At 42.7% G+C, this 18,219-nt stretch overlaps 1 protein-coding gene across 1 annotated transcript in view; it reads right to left on the bottom strand.

The window, feature by feature from the left end:
- The window catches only part of LOC121870489 (protein MTSS 2-like), a 33,682-nt gene extending 15,677 nt beyond the window's left edge, over positions 1–18,005 (bottom strand). The window contains exons 1-2 of the mRNA XM_042372322.1: positions 17,713–18,005; positions 4,037–4,098 (exon numbers count right to left, since the gene is read on the bottom strand). Coding sequence (XP_042228256.1) covers positions 4,037–4,098; positions 17,713–17,790 — 140 coding nt within the window. The 5' untranslated portion in view covers positions 17,791–18,005. The remainder of the gene's footprint in view (positions 1–4,036; positions 4,099–17,712) is intronic.
- Between the last annotated feature and the right edge of the window lie 214 nt (positions 18,006–18,219).

The raw sequence follows: 18,219 nt of genomic DNA, 5'->3' as shown, positions 1-18,219 counted from the left end.
GTACCGTAAAATTTGTACGCTTCTCGCGGGAAAAAACAGACTCCGCCACAGCGTGAAACTGCTACGTTCCTCCGCATCAATATAAAAAAAAAATATTAGGCTCGGTTAATTCATAAACAACACACGTGGAACCTAAACCGAAGTCGTAGAAAATAGTGTTGACCCGAGCTCCCGACCACGCATGATATACCTGCCCCAGGGTGAATCGTCGGCGTAACGGGTAAGTTAATAATGACTTAATTTGATAGAAAAACTGTCACGTAGCAAGATGGATTCCCAACCTGACATAATAATTACCAATATAGCAACAGTTACATTGTATATGACCTATTTATGTTATTAACTTATTATCCTGTAAATAACAAGAGCTAGAGTGAAAAAACAATATGGAGTATTTGCAGTATACTCAGCCTTTCACTCGCTCGCCGCCGCGCCACCCTAAAGGTCAGTGACCACGCTCCATCACCAAATGTTATTTAAGATAACGAAAATGCTAAAATACAAAAACAACTTATATTTCTAAGGATCACCTGATGATTAGGAACCCCAGCTTATTTCATCTGATGAATAAAAACCCTAACGTTACCTTGTAATTAGGTTAAGAGGTTACGTTATATTAAAATTGTTATGTTAGTTTTGATTAGCGTTAGATTAGGTTAGGTTAGGTTTCAATAAATTAGATTACATTACATTAAGTTAAGTAACCTAAGCGTTAAGTTAGCGGTAAGGTGGTTAGTAAACCTCACTGTGAAATATGCTGAAGGCCTAATCTTCCGGTAATCCTTTTCAAATACTGTTAATTCTTCATGTATCCATATATTACCTTCACTCCTCGCGTGGACTACGGTGGTCATGGGTTACTACAGCTCCCCTATCGTCGACCCCTACAAAACCCCCTTCATCGACCCCTACATCACCCTCTTCGTCGACCCCTACAACATCCACTTCAATATTTCCTCCCCCACCCCATCTCCACCCTGTGTGAGTGTAGCGTGTTAACTCCCTACACTGGTAGTATAGTAAAGGTGGCCCAGTAACAAGAAGGGTATCCTAGTAGGTGGCCCCACACACCCTTACCTGACCATGGCGCTACTTGGAACTACCCTGTTTATCCCCTTTGGATATAATGACTTGGTGTGTTGTACTGGTGGTAGTGATGATGTGGTGGTGATGTGGTGTGGTAGTAGTGGGGATGATGGTAGTGGCGCGCAAGAAAGGGGGCTTCGTGTGCAGGAGGCATGACGAAGGAACGGATCTCACAGCAAACACGTTAAAGGAAATCCGCCATGACGTCACGGTGGAACTGACCCTATTTCCATTGGACGGTGAAATCTCCATCACAAAACTCCAAACACATCCAACGAAGCCCATGTTAACGTAAGTGTTCGAGGACTCTGGACACGAGGACAGCGAACCTTCTTTGACAAAGATTTTCGACCCCATGGCCGCATGACACCGTAGCCTAGCTCTCGATGCTGCACCTAAGAGGAACGAGAACGACAAGTACAGGGAGTATGGAAAGAGAATTAAAAATGTCGATCAAAGCAGCTTCACTCCTTTGGTGTTCACAACCTCTGGCGGTATGGGACCAAGTGCAAGAAACTGGCCGAGGTGTTTGTTATCCGAACAGAAGCAGCAGACCCAAAGTTACGTGGCAGCCTGGTTGAGATGTCGTCTGCCCTTCTCTCTGCTTAGGTCTGCACTAAACCACTATCACTACCATTATACCACCACCACTGCACCATCACCACCACCACTGTACTACCAACACCACCGTACCACAACCACCATAACTGCACCACCACTGTACCATCATCACTGCACCACCACCACCACTGTACCATCATCACTGCACCATCATCACTGCACCATCATCACTGTACCATCACCACCACTGTACCACCATCACCACTGTACCACCACCACCGTACCATCACCACCACCGAACCATCACCACCACCACTACTGTACCATCACCACAACAACCATTATACAATCACTGTACCATCACCACTGCAACATTACCATCACCACTGTAACATTACCATCACCACTGTACCATCAACACAACCACCACCACTGTACCATTACTACCACCACCACTGTACCAACACCACCACCACTGTACCATCACCACCATCACCGTACCATCACCACCACCACCACACTACTGTACCACCACCACTAATGTATCATCACCACAACAACCATTATACCATCACCACTGCAACAATACCACCAACACTGTACCATCAACACAACCACCACCACTGTACCACCACCACCAATGTATCATCACCACAACAACCATTATACCATCACCATTACTGTACCATCACCACCACCACTGTACCATCAGCACCACTGTACCATCACCACCACTGTACCATCAGCACCACTGTACCATCACCACCACCTGCAGAACCACTCTAGACCCGTCTAACCACGGCAGCACCCGGACTGGTCCACCTTCAGGATCAACTAACTATAAATAGGCACACACACAGGTACGGTACGGTACGGTACGGTACAGTACAGTACAGGCCTCACCACCGCGCCGCGCGTCACCAGACATGTTTCGACTTAAGTTTGAAGAATTGGCCCACCAAAAGATTCTAAAGCCCGGCTTGTTTCACCTAAAGATTAACCACCCTAAAAGTAGTTGGGAAGACGAAGGTATGTTAGGTTAGTGCAAGGAAAAGGTTATTCTTCACATGAAATAGGCAGCGCTGAAGATTCTTCAGGTGATCCGAAAAAAATAATCCACATAAGGTACAGTCGACGACAAAAGTTCGCTCCCCGTGGTGAAAGCGAGTCAGGGGAATGCTGGAGGCAAGTGGAAGGACGAGAGAGGGATAGGTGGAGGGAAGAAAGTGGAGGGAAGTGAGGGAGGGAAGTGGAGGGAAGAGAGGGAGGGAAGATAGGGAGGGAAGAGAGGGAGGGAAGTGGAGGGACGAGAGGGAGGGAAGTGGAGGGACGAGAGGGAGGGAAATGGAAAAGAGGGACGAGAGAGTGGAGGGACATTACATTAACGTCACCAGCTCGAGTTAAGGACATGTTGTGGGTGGCGGTGGTGATAGTAGTGCGAGTGACGGACTGTGTTAAAGATAAACACTTCCGTCACACATACATACCACTACCTATTCCCACCAACACAACAACAGCTGTGATAGCCCCAAATCACAACCTCCTTCACTTTCAACAACTTACACCATAAATGCACAAATACTTCCAATAAAATTTTTTTTTATAAATTCAAGAAATTCTCATGAAGACTTGTTTTATGATTTCCTTTCGTTTTCACAGATCACCTGATGAATACACAGCCTGGCGCTACCTGAATGAGCTTAGGTTAGTGTTAGGTTAGTTCAGGTTCAATTAACTACCGTAAGAGCAGGACAAGTTAGGCTAGGTGCTGAAGGTACTGGGTAGGTGTTGTCTGCTGAAGGTACCGGGTAGGTGTTGTCTGCTGAAGGTACTGACAGGTGTTGTTTGCTGAAGGTATAAGCAGATAGGTTTTGTCTGCCGAGGGTACTGGGTAGGCGTTGTCTGCTGAGGGTACTGGGTAGGCGTTGTCTGCTGAGGGTACTGGGTAGGTGTTTTCTGCTGAAGGTACTGGGTAGGTGTTTTCTGCTGAAGGTACTATGTAGATGTCTGCTGAAGATACTGGATAGATGTATGCTGAAGGTATTGGATAAGTGTTGTCTGCTGAGGGTACTGGGTAGGTGTTGTCTGCTGAGGGTACTGGGTAGGTGTTGTCTGCTGAGGGTACCGGGTAGGTGTTGTCTGCTGAGGGTACCGGGTAGGTGTTGTCTGCTGAGGGTACTGGATAGGTGTTGTCTGCTGAGGGTACCGGGTAGGTGTTGTCTGCTGAGGGTACCGGGTAGGTGTTGTCTGCTGAGGGTACCGGGTAGGTGTTGTCTGCTGAGGGTACCGGGTAGGTGTTGTCTGCTGAGGGTACCGGGTAGGTGTACCAGTACATGGCGAGTTACTTCACCTAAGAGGGGAGAAAGAGAGAAGGGAAACAGGTACTCACTTGAGGGCGTGGTGAAGCTTGCTGGCGCGACTGAGGAAATCCTCCCACATTGGCCCACTCCCCTGTAAACAAACAAAGTCGTCATTATGTTGAAGTCACAAACTTGTACACACACGCACTCTTCCCTCAGTGCACACGAATACAGGGTACACCTCCCACAATTGTATTAAAACACTGACCGGTCACCTCCACCTCTTTCCCCACCTCCTAATACCCCCTCGTCTGTCTCCAAGTAGAGGCAGTAGTATATCGTCCAACAGAGGTGATATAGAGGCAACATATCGCCCAACAGTAGCGATAGAGGCAGTATATCGCCCAACAGTAGCGAGAGGCAATATATCGTCCAACAATAGCGATAGAAGCAATGTATCGTCCAACAATAGCGATAGAGGCAGCAGGATGTCCCTTCACGTGTTACTGGCCAGGCGGTGCAGTAATGCGTGTCGACCGGGAGACGGATGTGAACACATACAAGGTTTGACAGCAGACGTGAGCGGCCAGCAGCAGTGGTCGTCCTCAGTGTCTACGGTGACATCTTATCTTAATGTAGTGCAGATTTATTTGGATCGTTCAATATTTAACAAACCAAGTTTTTATATTGCTTATCGTTATCGATCAAGGACTTACTATACACTAAGGGGGCATATGAAGACTAACACCCATAGCTTACATTACTTAATGATTTAACGCCCTCACTCTAGGCCCATTAATAAGCTTAGTTTGGATATCGGTACGATGCGATGAATAAGAACATAAGAATGGAGGAAACTGCAGCGGGCCTATTGGCCCATACTGGGCAGTCCCATTTACACCGAACCCCTATTGCTCATATATCCATCCAACCTATGTTTGAAGCTATCCAGCATATTCTAGTTAAAGATGATGTCGAAGGCTTTGCTAAAGTCGAGATATACCACACCATAATTGTGCCCCTCGTCCACTGATTCGAAAACAGATGAAAAGAATGTTAATAGATTAGCTAGACATGAACGCCCACTTGTGAAGCCATATTTGGAATCATTGATCAACTTATGCTTCTCCAGGTGATTTCGAATAGAGTTTGAAATGATTGCTTCCAATAATTTGCCTACAATTGATGTTAGACTGATTGGACGGTAGTTAGAGGATAGTGATCTATCTCCGTTCTTGAAAATCGGTATTACTTTTGCTATCCTCCAGGATTCTGGTACTGCACCCGTTTTTAAGCATGTTAAACAACTTTGCTAAGGGCATACTAAGCTCTTCCATACATTCCTTTAATACTTTGGCAAATATTTCATCGGGACCTGGCGACTTAATAGGCTTTAGTTACTAGTTACTACTATCTCGCTTAATTTATTTCTTCATCTCTGTATAAAGTCGGTGTCTCGGGTATCATGTTTAAATTTTCGGTGGTAAAAACTGTTGAAAAATATTTATTCAGATTATTGCTCATTTCTCCGTCGTTATCAGTTAGCTAGCCGGTATCTGACTGTATTGGTCAAATCTTTTCTCGTGTTCTAGCTTGATACATTTGACAGAATCCCTTGGAGTTTGACTTCGCTTCCCTTGCTATCTTCAGTTCAGTATTCCTCTTTGCTTTTCTTATTTCGGTCTTAACCCTACCGGCCAATACCTTGTAATAATCTCGGAGGTAAACTTCACCACGATTTATTCGCCTTCCTTTGTCCAATAATGTTCTTTAAATAATTATTTATCGATTTAGGGTCATTGTGGTTTGAACTGAGTTTTCTGTATGGTATGTTCTGCCTTTGTGCATTAAGTAACTCATTATTTAAATTGTTGTGGAACTGCTCAACCTATATGAATATAGGGTTGTAATATTACATGGTTATTTAGTAATGTTATTAGAAGTTTAGAATATAATGACTTAGTTGTGCATGAAACGAAACATGAACAGAGGCCGTGGTTCGTGCACAACGTGATCTACCACCCCCCAACCCTCTACATCAGGTGCTGGACACTGCTATCAGATCTGAACTGCCATGAGTTAGAAAAGTTGTGGACTCGGGGGTGTTCTTTTATGTGTGACTGTACATGTCTCCCTGTCCAGCTGTCATATTATAAAAAAATCACTACAAGATTAGATACAGCTTATTAACTTAGATTTGTACTTTTAGTTAATGAAAATTAAAACTGTCATCAAAAGTAAGGTAAATTAGGTGCAACAGTTCTACTAAGTAAGAGTCGTTTTTCTCACATTAAACCACTTACTGTACTTGGTGGCCGACACCCTTCCCAACACCAGGGAGTGAGGCGAGACAACAAAGCCTCCATCCCTGCCACCACCACGCATGATGCTCCTCCCTACCAGCACCACACTCCTCCCTACTACCACCACCACCCACCACACTCCTCCCTACCATCACCACCACCCACCACACTCCTCCCTACCATCACCACCACCCACCACACTCCTCCCTACCATCACCACCCACCACACTCCTCCCAACTACCACCACCACCACCCACCACACTCCTCCCTGCCGCCACCACCACCCACCACACTCCTCCCTGCCAACTATCCAACGCCAATTTATTCATCTCAAAAACTGTCTTCTCTCAGTCTACAACCAGCTGTTACACCATCAACTTCTAACCAGTTGCTACACCATCCATGAACCCTAACCTGCTTGAAAGACCCCCCCACCACCCACCTGCACTAAATATAACCTAAATTATAAACAAGATGCCCATATTTACCATAGGTAGTTCAGTGATCCTTAACTACTTCCTACGACCATCCAAACTACCTAAACGACAATTGAAACTAAGTTAGCTACCTAAACGACGATTCAGATTAAGTTAACCTGAACGATCATCCAAATTTAAGTTTACTACCTATACGACCATCCAAACAAGTTAACTATAATACCTACACGAACATCCAAGTAAGTTAACTATACTCGTATACATACATGACCATCCAAACAAGTGACTGTACACCTTCACAACCATCCAAGCAAATTAAACTACACAGTATCTATACCAATTATTAAACTAACCTAAATCAACGACTCACTTTACCAAAATAGAAACGTCACACTACCAAAATCTCATAAATCTCTCACTTCTGCTAGAGTGTTCCTCCTACTGTGCATACATGGCACAGCGTCAAACGATTCCATCTGACTAACACCTTTCGCTTCACATAACAGAGCCTCAAGCACCTACACCACGGCCATCACCATAAACCACACCACACCGTCATCACCCATCATGCATGCTCACCACTGCTACCTGGAGCGTACACACACACACACACACACACACTTTGCCTACGAACACATCATGACACAAGGTAACAACATGTAAGGAAGCGAGCCAATAAGTAAACAAATATATGCCTTGTATATGCTTCAGTGCCGCCGCCACCACCACATAGTGCTACACGTTCAATACAACAGCCTACACTATTCAAGACTTTCAATACAATATCCTGACCAACATTATTCACCAAGCCATACTTCACTACACTCAACACTGCTACACTATGGTACGTGCACCGTTCCCTGGACTTTGCGCTGCGGTTAACCGACTACTAACACCTACTACACCATTTGGGTATACATAGCAACCTACACACATGCACACACCGACTCCACCCCACCACATACTCGTACACACACACACACAGCCAGCCGTATCCCATTAAAACATTCACACGCATATGGACGTCTCCTTAACACATACATACGCACACGCCTCCCAGATGCAAGCACACACGCACAGAAAGCCTTGGTAACGGCATTATAAACATACTAAGTGGTGTGCGTGGTTCAATGTACCACAACGATCACACTTCACACCAACTGAAAAGCGAAACACCAGTCACTACCATTCATTACACCTATCCAAAAACAAAAGAATATCACAGGCTTATAATAAGTCACATATGTACGTAAGAGAAACACAATTGGTTACAGTACGAGGTCAATCTTTGATACTGCGCACAATTATAAACCTCAACCTTGGTTACCGTGGGGTTGACCATAGCATGTATGTCCTTAGATATTTATTCTTTAGTGTTTAAGATAGATAAAATATTCTCCTGTCGAGAGTTCCTACCACTCTCTATCATCCATGAATCTATGTAGCCTCCTTTTATAACTTTCCAGCGTTCCAGCACTTACTACAAAGTTGCTAAGCTTGTTCCACTCGTCCACCACCCTATTTGTGAACTAGTTCCTTCCTATCTCCCTCCTAAACCTAAACTTATCCTACTTAAATCCGTTGCTCCGAGTCCTATCCTGCTCGGATATTATAAGAACTTTATCTATATCCCCTTTATTGATTCCTTTCACCCACTTAAATACTTCTATCATATCTCCCTGCACTCTTCGTCTTTCTAGGGAATGCAAGTTTAGTTTCTTTAACCTATCTTGATATGGAAGGTTCCTAAGTCCCGGGAACTTTGTGCAGTTTCCCAATACTACAAAAGAGTGATGTAGTGCTGACATGCCTCACATTGGGCTGCGACCTGGAGTCTGGCTGAGAAATTGCTACATCTACGATAGACCTTGATCAGTTTTTCCTTCCTTCTCTTCCGGTTGCTGCTTTTCACTTTTTCCGACATCCTCCTCCTCCTTTCTCTCACTTTCTACTTCCTCTTCCCCCCGTTCCTCCTCCTATTTCTTCTCATCTTCCTGTTCCTCATCCTTCTTCCCCTCTCCCATGATCTTTCTCTCTACTCTTTTCTCCACTTCTTCCCCCCTCTCCATCTCCGGTATTCACTCTTCTGATCACCCCTTCGTGCACATCCAACCACGCCTGATATTCCGTCTTCATCATTCATTTTCAATCATAAATGACCAAATTTTGGATATTTTTCACCGTATAAGCGATAAAAAAACCAATATAGTCGCTCAATACAATTATTTATATATCGGGAAGCTAACACGGATATAGCCGAGGTTCAATAAGTACTAAAAGCTCAAATACGCTATAATGCAGAAGCATGTTCAGGGCATCGGCTGTCATTAGTTTCTTTAACCTATCCTGATATGGAAGGTTTCTAAGTCCCGGTATCATTTTCGTCATTCTTCGCTGCACCGACTCCAGTGAATTGATATCCATTCTATAATAAGGGCACCAGAATTGAACCGCATAATCGAGGTGCGGCCTGACTAGGGCAAGATATAGTTGCAATAAGACCTCTGCACTCTTATTACTTACACGTCTAGATATAAAACCCAATACTCTGTTTGCCTTATTTCGAACATTAACGCACTGTTTTCTAGGCCGTAGGTCCGGGCTTACAAGTACCCCTAGGTCTCTTTCACAAGTCGACTTCTCTAGGTTGATGTTGTTAAGGCTGTATACATTGACAGTATTTGTTCTTCCAATATTAAGTAGGCTGCACTTGCTGGTGTTGAATTTCATTTGCCATTTTTCTGACCACTCCTGCAGTTTATTTAAATACTCCTGTAGTTCATTTGAATCCTGCCCTGAATTAATCTGCCCCCCTATTTTGGTGTCATCCGCAAACTTGCTTATGTCACTGCTGATCCCAGTATCTAGATCGTTAATGTAGATTATGAACAAGAGTGGGCCTAGTACTGACCACTGGGGAACCCCACTGGTTACACAGCCCCACTCAGATTTAACATCATTTACGCTGACCCTCTGCGTTCTATCGGTGAGCCATGATTTTATCCAATTTAAAACTTTTCCCTCGATACCACGAGCCTTGACTTTTCTCAGAAGCCTCTAATGCGGTACTCTGTCAAACACTTTGCTAAAGTCTAAGTAAATAACATCGCAATTTTCGTCATTATCTACTACCTCGAAGACTTTCCTAAAAAACGTGAGCAGATTTGTTAGACAAGATTTTCCCTTTGTAAGCCCATGTTGAGAGTCTGATGCTATTTGCTATAATTGATTCAGGAAATTTCCCCACTACTGACCGGCTGGTAATTTGACGCTGATGCTGTCTCCCTTTCGGAATATGGGTACTACATTTGCCTGTTTCCATATGGGTACTACATTAGAACTGTATAGTGGAGGGCGCCAAAACTTTAGATCTACATTAAAGAAAAAAATATATAAACTCATATATACAGTTATTTCCAGTTTTACACAAGTCAACTTGTTACCAGTTACATACTTTTTATATTTACTCTTTCAGGCTGGTTCTCTCTCTCGGCCCTGTCTGGGATAAATACACACGTCCTGTACACGAAAGACTCGGGACAAACGGCAGTCTCTCTCTCTCTCTCTCTCTCTCTCTCTCTCACTAAAGTCGTATCAAGTTATTATATATTTTCATTATTTTTACTGACAAAACACCCCAAATATGTTACAATTTTCTAATAAACCCTTGCGGGCTCCCGCGGACTACTGGTTGGGGACCACTGAACTGTAGCCCCTCTAAGTACTCACTTGATGATTAGTCCCCCAGTGCTCAGGCAGCTCACCTTATGATTTGTTCCCAGGTGTTAACCAGAAAATTAGTCCCCAAGTACTCGCCTAAAGATTAGTCCCTATTGCTCACCTGAAGTTTAGACCCCAAATGCTTTCCTGCAGGTTAGCACTCAAGTGCTCACATGAATATTTGCCAAATGCTCACCTAAATATTAGCTCTCGTATATTCACCTGAATATTCGCCCCTATGTAATCACCTGAATATTCGCCCGCCAGTAACTATACATGTATATGCAGGGGTAAACTAATCTTAACTCTATGCAGTGTAGCTACAGTAGTTTTAAACAAAGCTGGTTTAGAACTGTATATCACATTGACACCAATTAGCATCAGGTTTTATTTTAACGGGGATAATATTTTTTGTTAGCCTCTAGTTCACATGTTAGAAGTTTTTACCCTAGACATGAGACAGCCAGTGAAATGGGGGAGGGCGTATGACGGTTTCTTGACCTGACCCTGGCTTATTCAATTTCCCCATCCCCTCCCCCAAACTCTCTCCTCTGTACAGAACTACGCAATGTATACACACAGCAGCTGCCACATTCCCACACACAACCATCTATAATCTTCACTATAGTAGTCACCCGTCTAAGAGGGCTTTGTTATAGTCACGTATCTACCCACGTTTGACACTCAGGATGCGAGTCTCTTGAGAGCAGGGTGTGACAGTCTGAGAGGCAAAGGTGTGACGGTCTGGGGAGCAAGGATGCGGCAGTCTGGGGAGCAAGGATGCGGCAGTCTGGGGAGCAAGGATGCGGCAGTCTGGGGAGCAAGGATGCGGCAGTCTGGGGAGCAAGGATGCGGCAGTCTGGGGAGCAAGGAACACATGACTGGGGAACACACAACCAGGAACACATGACTGGGGAACACACAACCAGGAACACATGACTGGGGAACACACAACCAGGAACACATGACTGGGGAACACACAACCAGGAACACATGACTGGGGAACGCACAACCAGGAACACATGACTGGGGAACACACGACCAGGAACACATGACTGGGGAACACACGACCAGGAACACATGACTGGGGAACACACGACCAGGAACACATGACTGGGGAACACACGACCAGGAACACATGGAACACATGACTGGGGAACACACGACCAGGAACACATGACTGGGGAACACACGACCAGGAACACATGACTGGGGAACACACAACCAGGAACACATGACTGGGGAACACACAACCAGGAACACATGACTGGGGAACACACAACCAGGAACACTACCATTGGAGAAAAGTTCAGCAAAATATACAAACTGGGATTTTTACAACCATGTCAAATTAGTGTCCAAGTGCAACAACCCCCCCCTAAATCAGCTCGTACACAGTAATGACACCAACGTCCTTACTGTACAGCAAACAAAGCCCTACCCCACGGAGGCTGGGTGTATAAACGAGAATATAAAACACAAATCAGTGGTGGTCGACTTTCTCGCAGGTCACAGCTGTGCACCCCAAACACACCCACGCACCTCTTTATCCCTCCATTATGTTCAACTTCGTCGAGTGCGTCCCAGCGACCTTCAGCTTGTGTCACCGTTGACGATGCGCCACCCTTCTGCTTGATGATCACCCCATAACATATACACAACTTAAATCAGTTATATCCATATCCTGCCCTAACCCAACCTATCCTACCTTACCCTTATTTATCCTATCCTAACCCTACCTATCTTATTCAAACCCTAGCCCAACCTATCCAACCCTAACAACCTAAGCTATCCTAACCATATTAGGTTAGGTCAGCTTCAAGTTAGGTTAAATTCGGTTGTTAGTATTAGGATATGCCTAAGACCGGCTCTAGCTTCTGGGGGGTCCTGTGCAAGATAATGGTTGGGGGCCCTGTGCAAGATAATGGTTGGGGGCCCTGTGCAAGATAAAGGTTGGAGGCCCTGTGTAATATAATAGTTGGGGGGGCCCCAATCCTTAGACAACCCTTCCAGGGTTTCCCTCCCACTGTGCCTAGTCAGTCTCTCACCCACACAATACGTATTTCATATAACATCGTTTTTATAATAGCACACACCCAGAGGCACTTGAAAGAAATCTATCCCATTCTTTGGATATCACTTCGGATTGCTTGCTCTCCTAAAGTTCACCCAGGATGCTGCAGAAGCTAGCATGTAGTAGACTAAAATCCCCACTGCAGTGTCAATAACATCCTTAGACTCTGTTTGTATTTAGATCTAGAAGGTCAACTGAGTGTGCTCTGCTACCCTTTCCTAATGACAGTCGGAATATACCTGGACCTATCTAAAGCCTTTACTGTCGACCATACCAACCTCCGCGCAAAGCTTGAACATTACAGCATTAGGGGCTTATCCCACAATTGGTTTATCTCCTATCTGTCTAACAGGAAGCAGTATGTCTGCTATAATAATCATCAATCTGACGCCTCACCAATTTTGTATGGCGTCCCCCAAGGTTCCATTCTCGGTCCTGTAATGTTTTTGTTGCACATAAACGATATAGTCCACTCCTGCACACTCGTCAAATACAACTTATTTGCAGACGATAGTAATCTCGATGCCAGCAACTCAGATCTCCATTCTTTGATGAGAATTATGAACACTGAATTGACCAAAGTTAGGACCTGGGTAATACGTAATAAACATCGAAAAAATACATTACACAATCTTTCACAGAAGGAAATACCTACCCCTAGGTTTGGACCCCCTGTACCTTGGTAATACAATCCTCAAACGTGAACAAATCTAAATTCCTTAGGGTTATTGTTGATGAGAAACTTAGTTAAAAAAACCACATACAAGCCATTCACAGTAAAGTTAATAAGCAGTAAGGTATCCTTATTACACTCGTCAGTCACTCACTCGTGCAGCAATGAAATAAATTTATTATGACCTTGTTTACCAACACTTGATACACTGTCACACTATGAGGGGCCTCCGTTTACTGAACAGAAGAGAGTTGTGTGGACAATGACCCACATAGAAAAAAAAAATGATCAAACTAACGAACAATTTGCTCAATTGAAAATTTTAAAATTCGAGGATATATTAGCACCTATTGCTGTGTCTGCTTGTTTACAAATATGTCAAATACTTGATTGACAATAATTACTTCGTTCCGGAATAATCGATACAACTTAAGACACCCAGAGCTACTAAGACCCCCCAATGAGCTTTTCTCTATCCCAGACCTCCATAAAATATCATGATGTGAAGGTGTGGAACTTACCCCCACCCATCCGAGCAAAGACTGCGCTTCCTTCCTTTAAATCATTGATTAAAAAATATCTGTTGTTTAAGTATTAATATTCTTGTAAGACCTACTTTGTATTCCTATTTGTACTGTACCACCAAAACCATTATATCATAGATTGTCATGTAGATATAGAAATTACCATTGCAATAATTATAGATGCCAACTAGACATGATACTAACAGCTCTGTTCTCTTGTTCCACCTCAATAAGACCCATGTTATCCTGCTCCCCCCCTTATCATAATTATGTATATCAACACCACTGTAAAATATGTATATACTAAGATTATAAATGTAAAAAAAATATAAATAAATAACGAAGTGATAACCGTGGTAACATTCTGATATGTTCTTATTACCACCAGGCTGTGTGTACTATTCCAGATGATACTAAATGTTACAAAATACTTCCTTGAGATAAACGTACAGTATATCGGGTGCCTTCAAGAGAGCTCAGGCTCTCAAATGGGTCAGGCATGTTAATATTGTTATTATTATCGACTCTTGTTTTTCTGGCTAAACGAACTGTTTCAATATAAATATTCAATATCATTACAAAACACCAAATATATTATATTCAGAAAGGGGTCCCCCTTAGTGATGAGGGCCCTGTGTAGCCGCTCAAACCGCACATAGCTGGGGCCGGCCGTGGTTAGGTTTGGTTTGCTAGAAGTTAGGCAAAATTGTTAGGTTATATTAGGTCAGGACCAATTGAAGCAACATTAGATTAGGTTAGACTTAGTATGAGCTATGTTAGGTTAAGTCAACGTCAATTTAGGTAAAGTAAGGTTTGTGTTACTGTACATTAGTATTAAGCTAGGTGATGTTAGGTCAGATTAGGTTAGAACAAGGTTACCGCTAGCCTAGCGTTAGGTTAGTATAGCCTTAGGTTACGTCAGTGTTAAGTTTGGTACAGTCAGGTCAGGTTAGAGTTATGCAAGGTCAGCATTAGGCTAGGTCAGCATCAAGTTAGGTAAAGTTAAGTCAGATTAGCATTAGGTTAAATTAAGTTAGGTTAGTATCCAGCTGGATAAAGTTAGTGTGGTAAACATTAAAAAGTTGCCAACCCTTATACATTGAGTCCAACAGTACATAGGGAGAGAGAGAAGACTAACAATAATTTATTCTGTGTACTGTATAGCATTCCCATTGGAAATTTACACTTTTCGAGTATTTTAACTGATAAAATTACCAACGATATTACTTGTTGAAAGTGAGCAGGGCTTTGAAGTAGATGAAAAATGTGCGATAAAATACTACAAAAAATGAACTTTATTTAACCTTTAAAAATCCTTAAACTATAAAAAAAGGTTTTACCTTATTCATGTTTTAGGTATTTAGTATGAGATGATGTTTCCTGTGCTCAGATGAGAAGGGATCCATAAACTCGAAAGCAATTCTTAACATTTTTAAAAATTACGAAAGGTTAGGCAAGGTTTTCAAAGATTTGTTTGTTCTTTTGGTAAATTGTTACAAGTTCCCGTAATGATTTTGGACGTGAAACTTACGTTTTTCCAAAGGTTTTTGATGTGTTTTGGATGATTCAGGCTTTCATTTCTAACTCTAATGACTCGTTTTCGAGTTTGACAATTTGGAGACCCGTGGGAAATTGGGGGTTTTGGGTGCGGGAGAGCAAAAACGAGTGAAATGCTATATAAATGACCAAAGTAGTCTCGGATTTTTTTCAGCCCAAAAAAAAAAAAAAATATCCGAGCCCAGTTTTGAGGAAAGCTTATCAAATTGGAATGAATCGCACCAAAACCCATCGGAAAAGCCAAGGTTTCATCTCAAATCAGTTTGCGCTAACTTAACCGTGATTGTTCAAAACATATTATATTACCTAATAACCAAGGGAGGGCTCCGCCCCCAGGACCCCCCCAACAGAGTTCAAATCGAAAAAACTGCTGCCATGTGGCATCACAAAAATTTTGACCAAGTTCCAGGTTGATGATCCGACTTTCTGCCTGATTTACACAATTACGAGATCTCAATTGTTTTTCTTATTTTGACTACACGACATTCACATTTATTTTCTCACTATTTTTTATCGTTCTTTATTAAATTATATATTATATATTTTCATTTAATATATATTTTTTTATGAATTTTTATTATTATTTTGCCCCGGCCCCTGATGTGGGTCATAGACCTGTGCCCGGGTGGGATAATCCCGTAAAAAAAAAGAAAAAAAAGCTCTCTGGGGACACTGGACTTCGAAAATATTTGAGGACTCCCTATCTAATTAATGCGATTTTCTTAGAAATTAATTATTTATGACGGAAACGTTACTAAGACAAGTTGTTATTAGAAATGACGAGAAACTCCTAGAACTTGACCCAAAAATATTATGGGACACACGGGCAACTTAAGACAAAAAATAGTTTGAACATTTTATCCCAAGTATTCCCTCAATTTCAACAACTAATATTGTGGGTAGTTTTATCAGTTAAAATACTGGAAAAATATAAATTTCCGACGGAAACGCTATAACTTTTTACTTTTATTTTTTATCCTCTTCGCCACTGATGGCTTGTTAGCCACTTGGTCAGTTGGTCACGTCTCTGATACGCACTGTCGGCATGCACTGGTTCCTGAATGTACCTGAACCTGGGAGATACACTGAACACTCTGGCAGGTTGTTCCAAGAGTTCACAATTCAAAATAAATTGTTTGTATTATTTTTTCTCTTTTTCCCTATACAAGACTCAATATATAAGTAGGTGTTGGCAACTCCTAAATATTAACCCAGTGTTGTCATATTGTACTGGAGTATAAAAACGTGACCCTCCACTGACACCTCTGTGGGTCATTAAATATCTTGGGTGGCTCATTAACACCATCTGGGGATTAGCGTTCGGTTAGTTAGGGTGTTTAATCTTATGGTGAAATAAGCTGAGAGGGGGGGACTAATTTTCACGTGATCCAATAAAATACTATGGAAATTAAAACTCCTCGACAAAACATATTTGCCGAATTCAGTGAATGATATATTGTACCGTGTGTATTGTAATTTTACTTGCCTCAAAAAATACTCTTCATAATCACAGAAGTGATAACTATTTATTGTAATACCAAGTTCTGGGGCGGATCCAGGAATATTAAAAGGGGAGAGGTCCAAGAAGTCGTGGGTTGGGGGGGACATGGCGAGCCCAGTGAGCCCGCCCTGCTGAGGGAGGGGGGCGGGGTTGCGCTATAAGACCCCCTTTTTTAAATCTGATCAATATTATGGGCATTTTGAAGCCATGTGCACTTGGTATTAGGAAATATTCTAACGCCAATAGTAAAACTTTACTGTACACAAACGCCTGAGTTCATTATTGCATTTAGAAAAAGTATTGGAATTTCTGCTGAAAATGGGGGGTCCGAACTCACAGGACCCCTCTGGATCCGCCTTTGAAGTTAGTAATTCAATCACAATCGTGACGCTCGGCTACTAATGGTAAATGAACACTTTAAATCAATTGGTCAACACAGTACAGTATTATAGCTTGGTAGTGTTCACCAAAATCAGACAAAAAGACTCTAAACGGTATAAAACTTTTAAGATGTCTCAAAAGTTATGAAAAGTTTGACTTAAGGTTAAGGATGATATCCCAAAAGGAGGATACAGTAATAATATACGTAATAAAAGATGTGGAGAATGTTCGCGGCAGCTATCCACCTTGCTGTAAAAATCAATACCATTTGTAGTGATACACCTCGTGGCTGCTCCAGTAGAACGCTCTAACCTTGCACTCATTACATCAAAGTAAATATAGTCAATGGTACGCAAATAAAATTGTACCATAAGATTACATAAGTAAGTTTAAGTAAGACAGCTCATTGTATGTAATGATTGGTGAGGGAGCGACGCAACTATAGGCCTAGCAGCCGTCACTGCTGCTGCAGTATTGACTGGTCGATGCCAAGCTGATGTGTGGAATTTATCAAGTGTCTACCACACTAAAACATTGTCTGTCGAGTTTCAGAAGCAGGGACATAACCTAGCTGGCACAGGTATATCTACTCACCTTCATATCATTGATGACCATTTGGAAAAGTCCTGCCAACGCAGAACAGTCGCGATCCAGTGTCTGTATCACCTCCATGGTGCGAAATATCGACTGCTCACCGTCAACTAAAATGCCCTTAGACCACTAAGAACCCCATTACTCACACACTATAACCCTTAAAATCCCTTGGGAAGACCCAGGGTCCACAGTGATCTTCGTGACTTGCTACAAAAGACTCCTTTTCCTGATGTTTACACCATTTCTTTCACCATGACACAACAAAAGAGCAACAGGACCACCACAAGTAACTGCTACTCAGCCACTGAATCTGTTCCAATCCACCGACGAAGCGACGACCCACGCTACGACATTGCCAGACGCGGAGGCGGGTCATGGAAAACGTATTGTACCAAATACAGTAATAAGCTCTAATGGTACTCATAACCGTAGAGGAACAACACTTTGTTATAGTCATGTGAGGTCTACATACATAATCACTTCTTTGTGTTCATATCTTGATATGAT

The sequence above is a fragment of the Homarus americanus genome, unplaced genomic scaffold (genome assembly GCF_018991925.1).
Source record: "Homarus americanus isolate GMGI-L3 unplaced genomic scaffold, GMGI_Hamer_2.0 scaffold6922, whole genome shotgun sequence".
In the NCBI taxonomy this organism is placed as follows: Eukaryota; Metazoa; Arthropoda; class Malacostraca; order Decapoda; family Nephropidae; genus Homarus; species Homarus americanus.
Note: the sequence above shows the minus strand (reverse complement) of the source record. Positions and strands in the feature narration are given on the sequence as shown.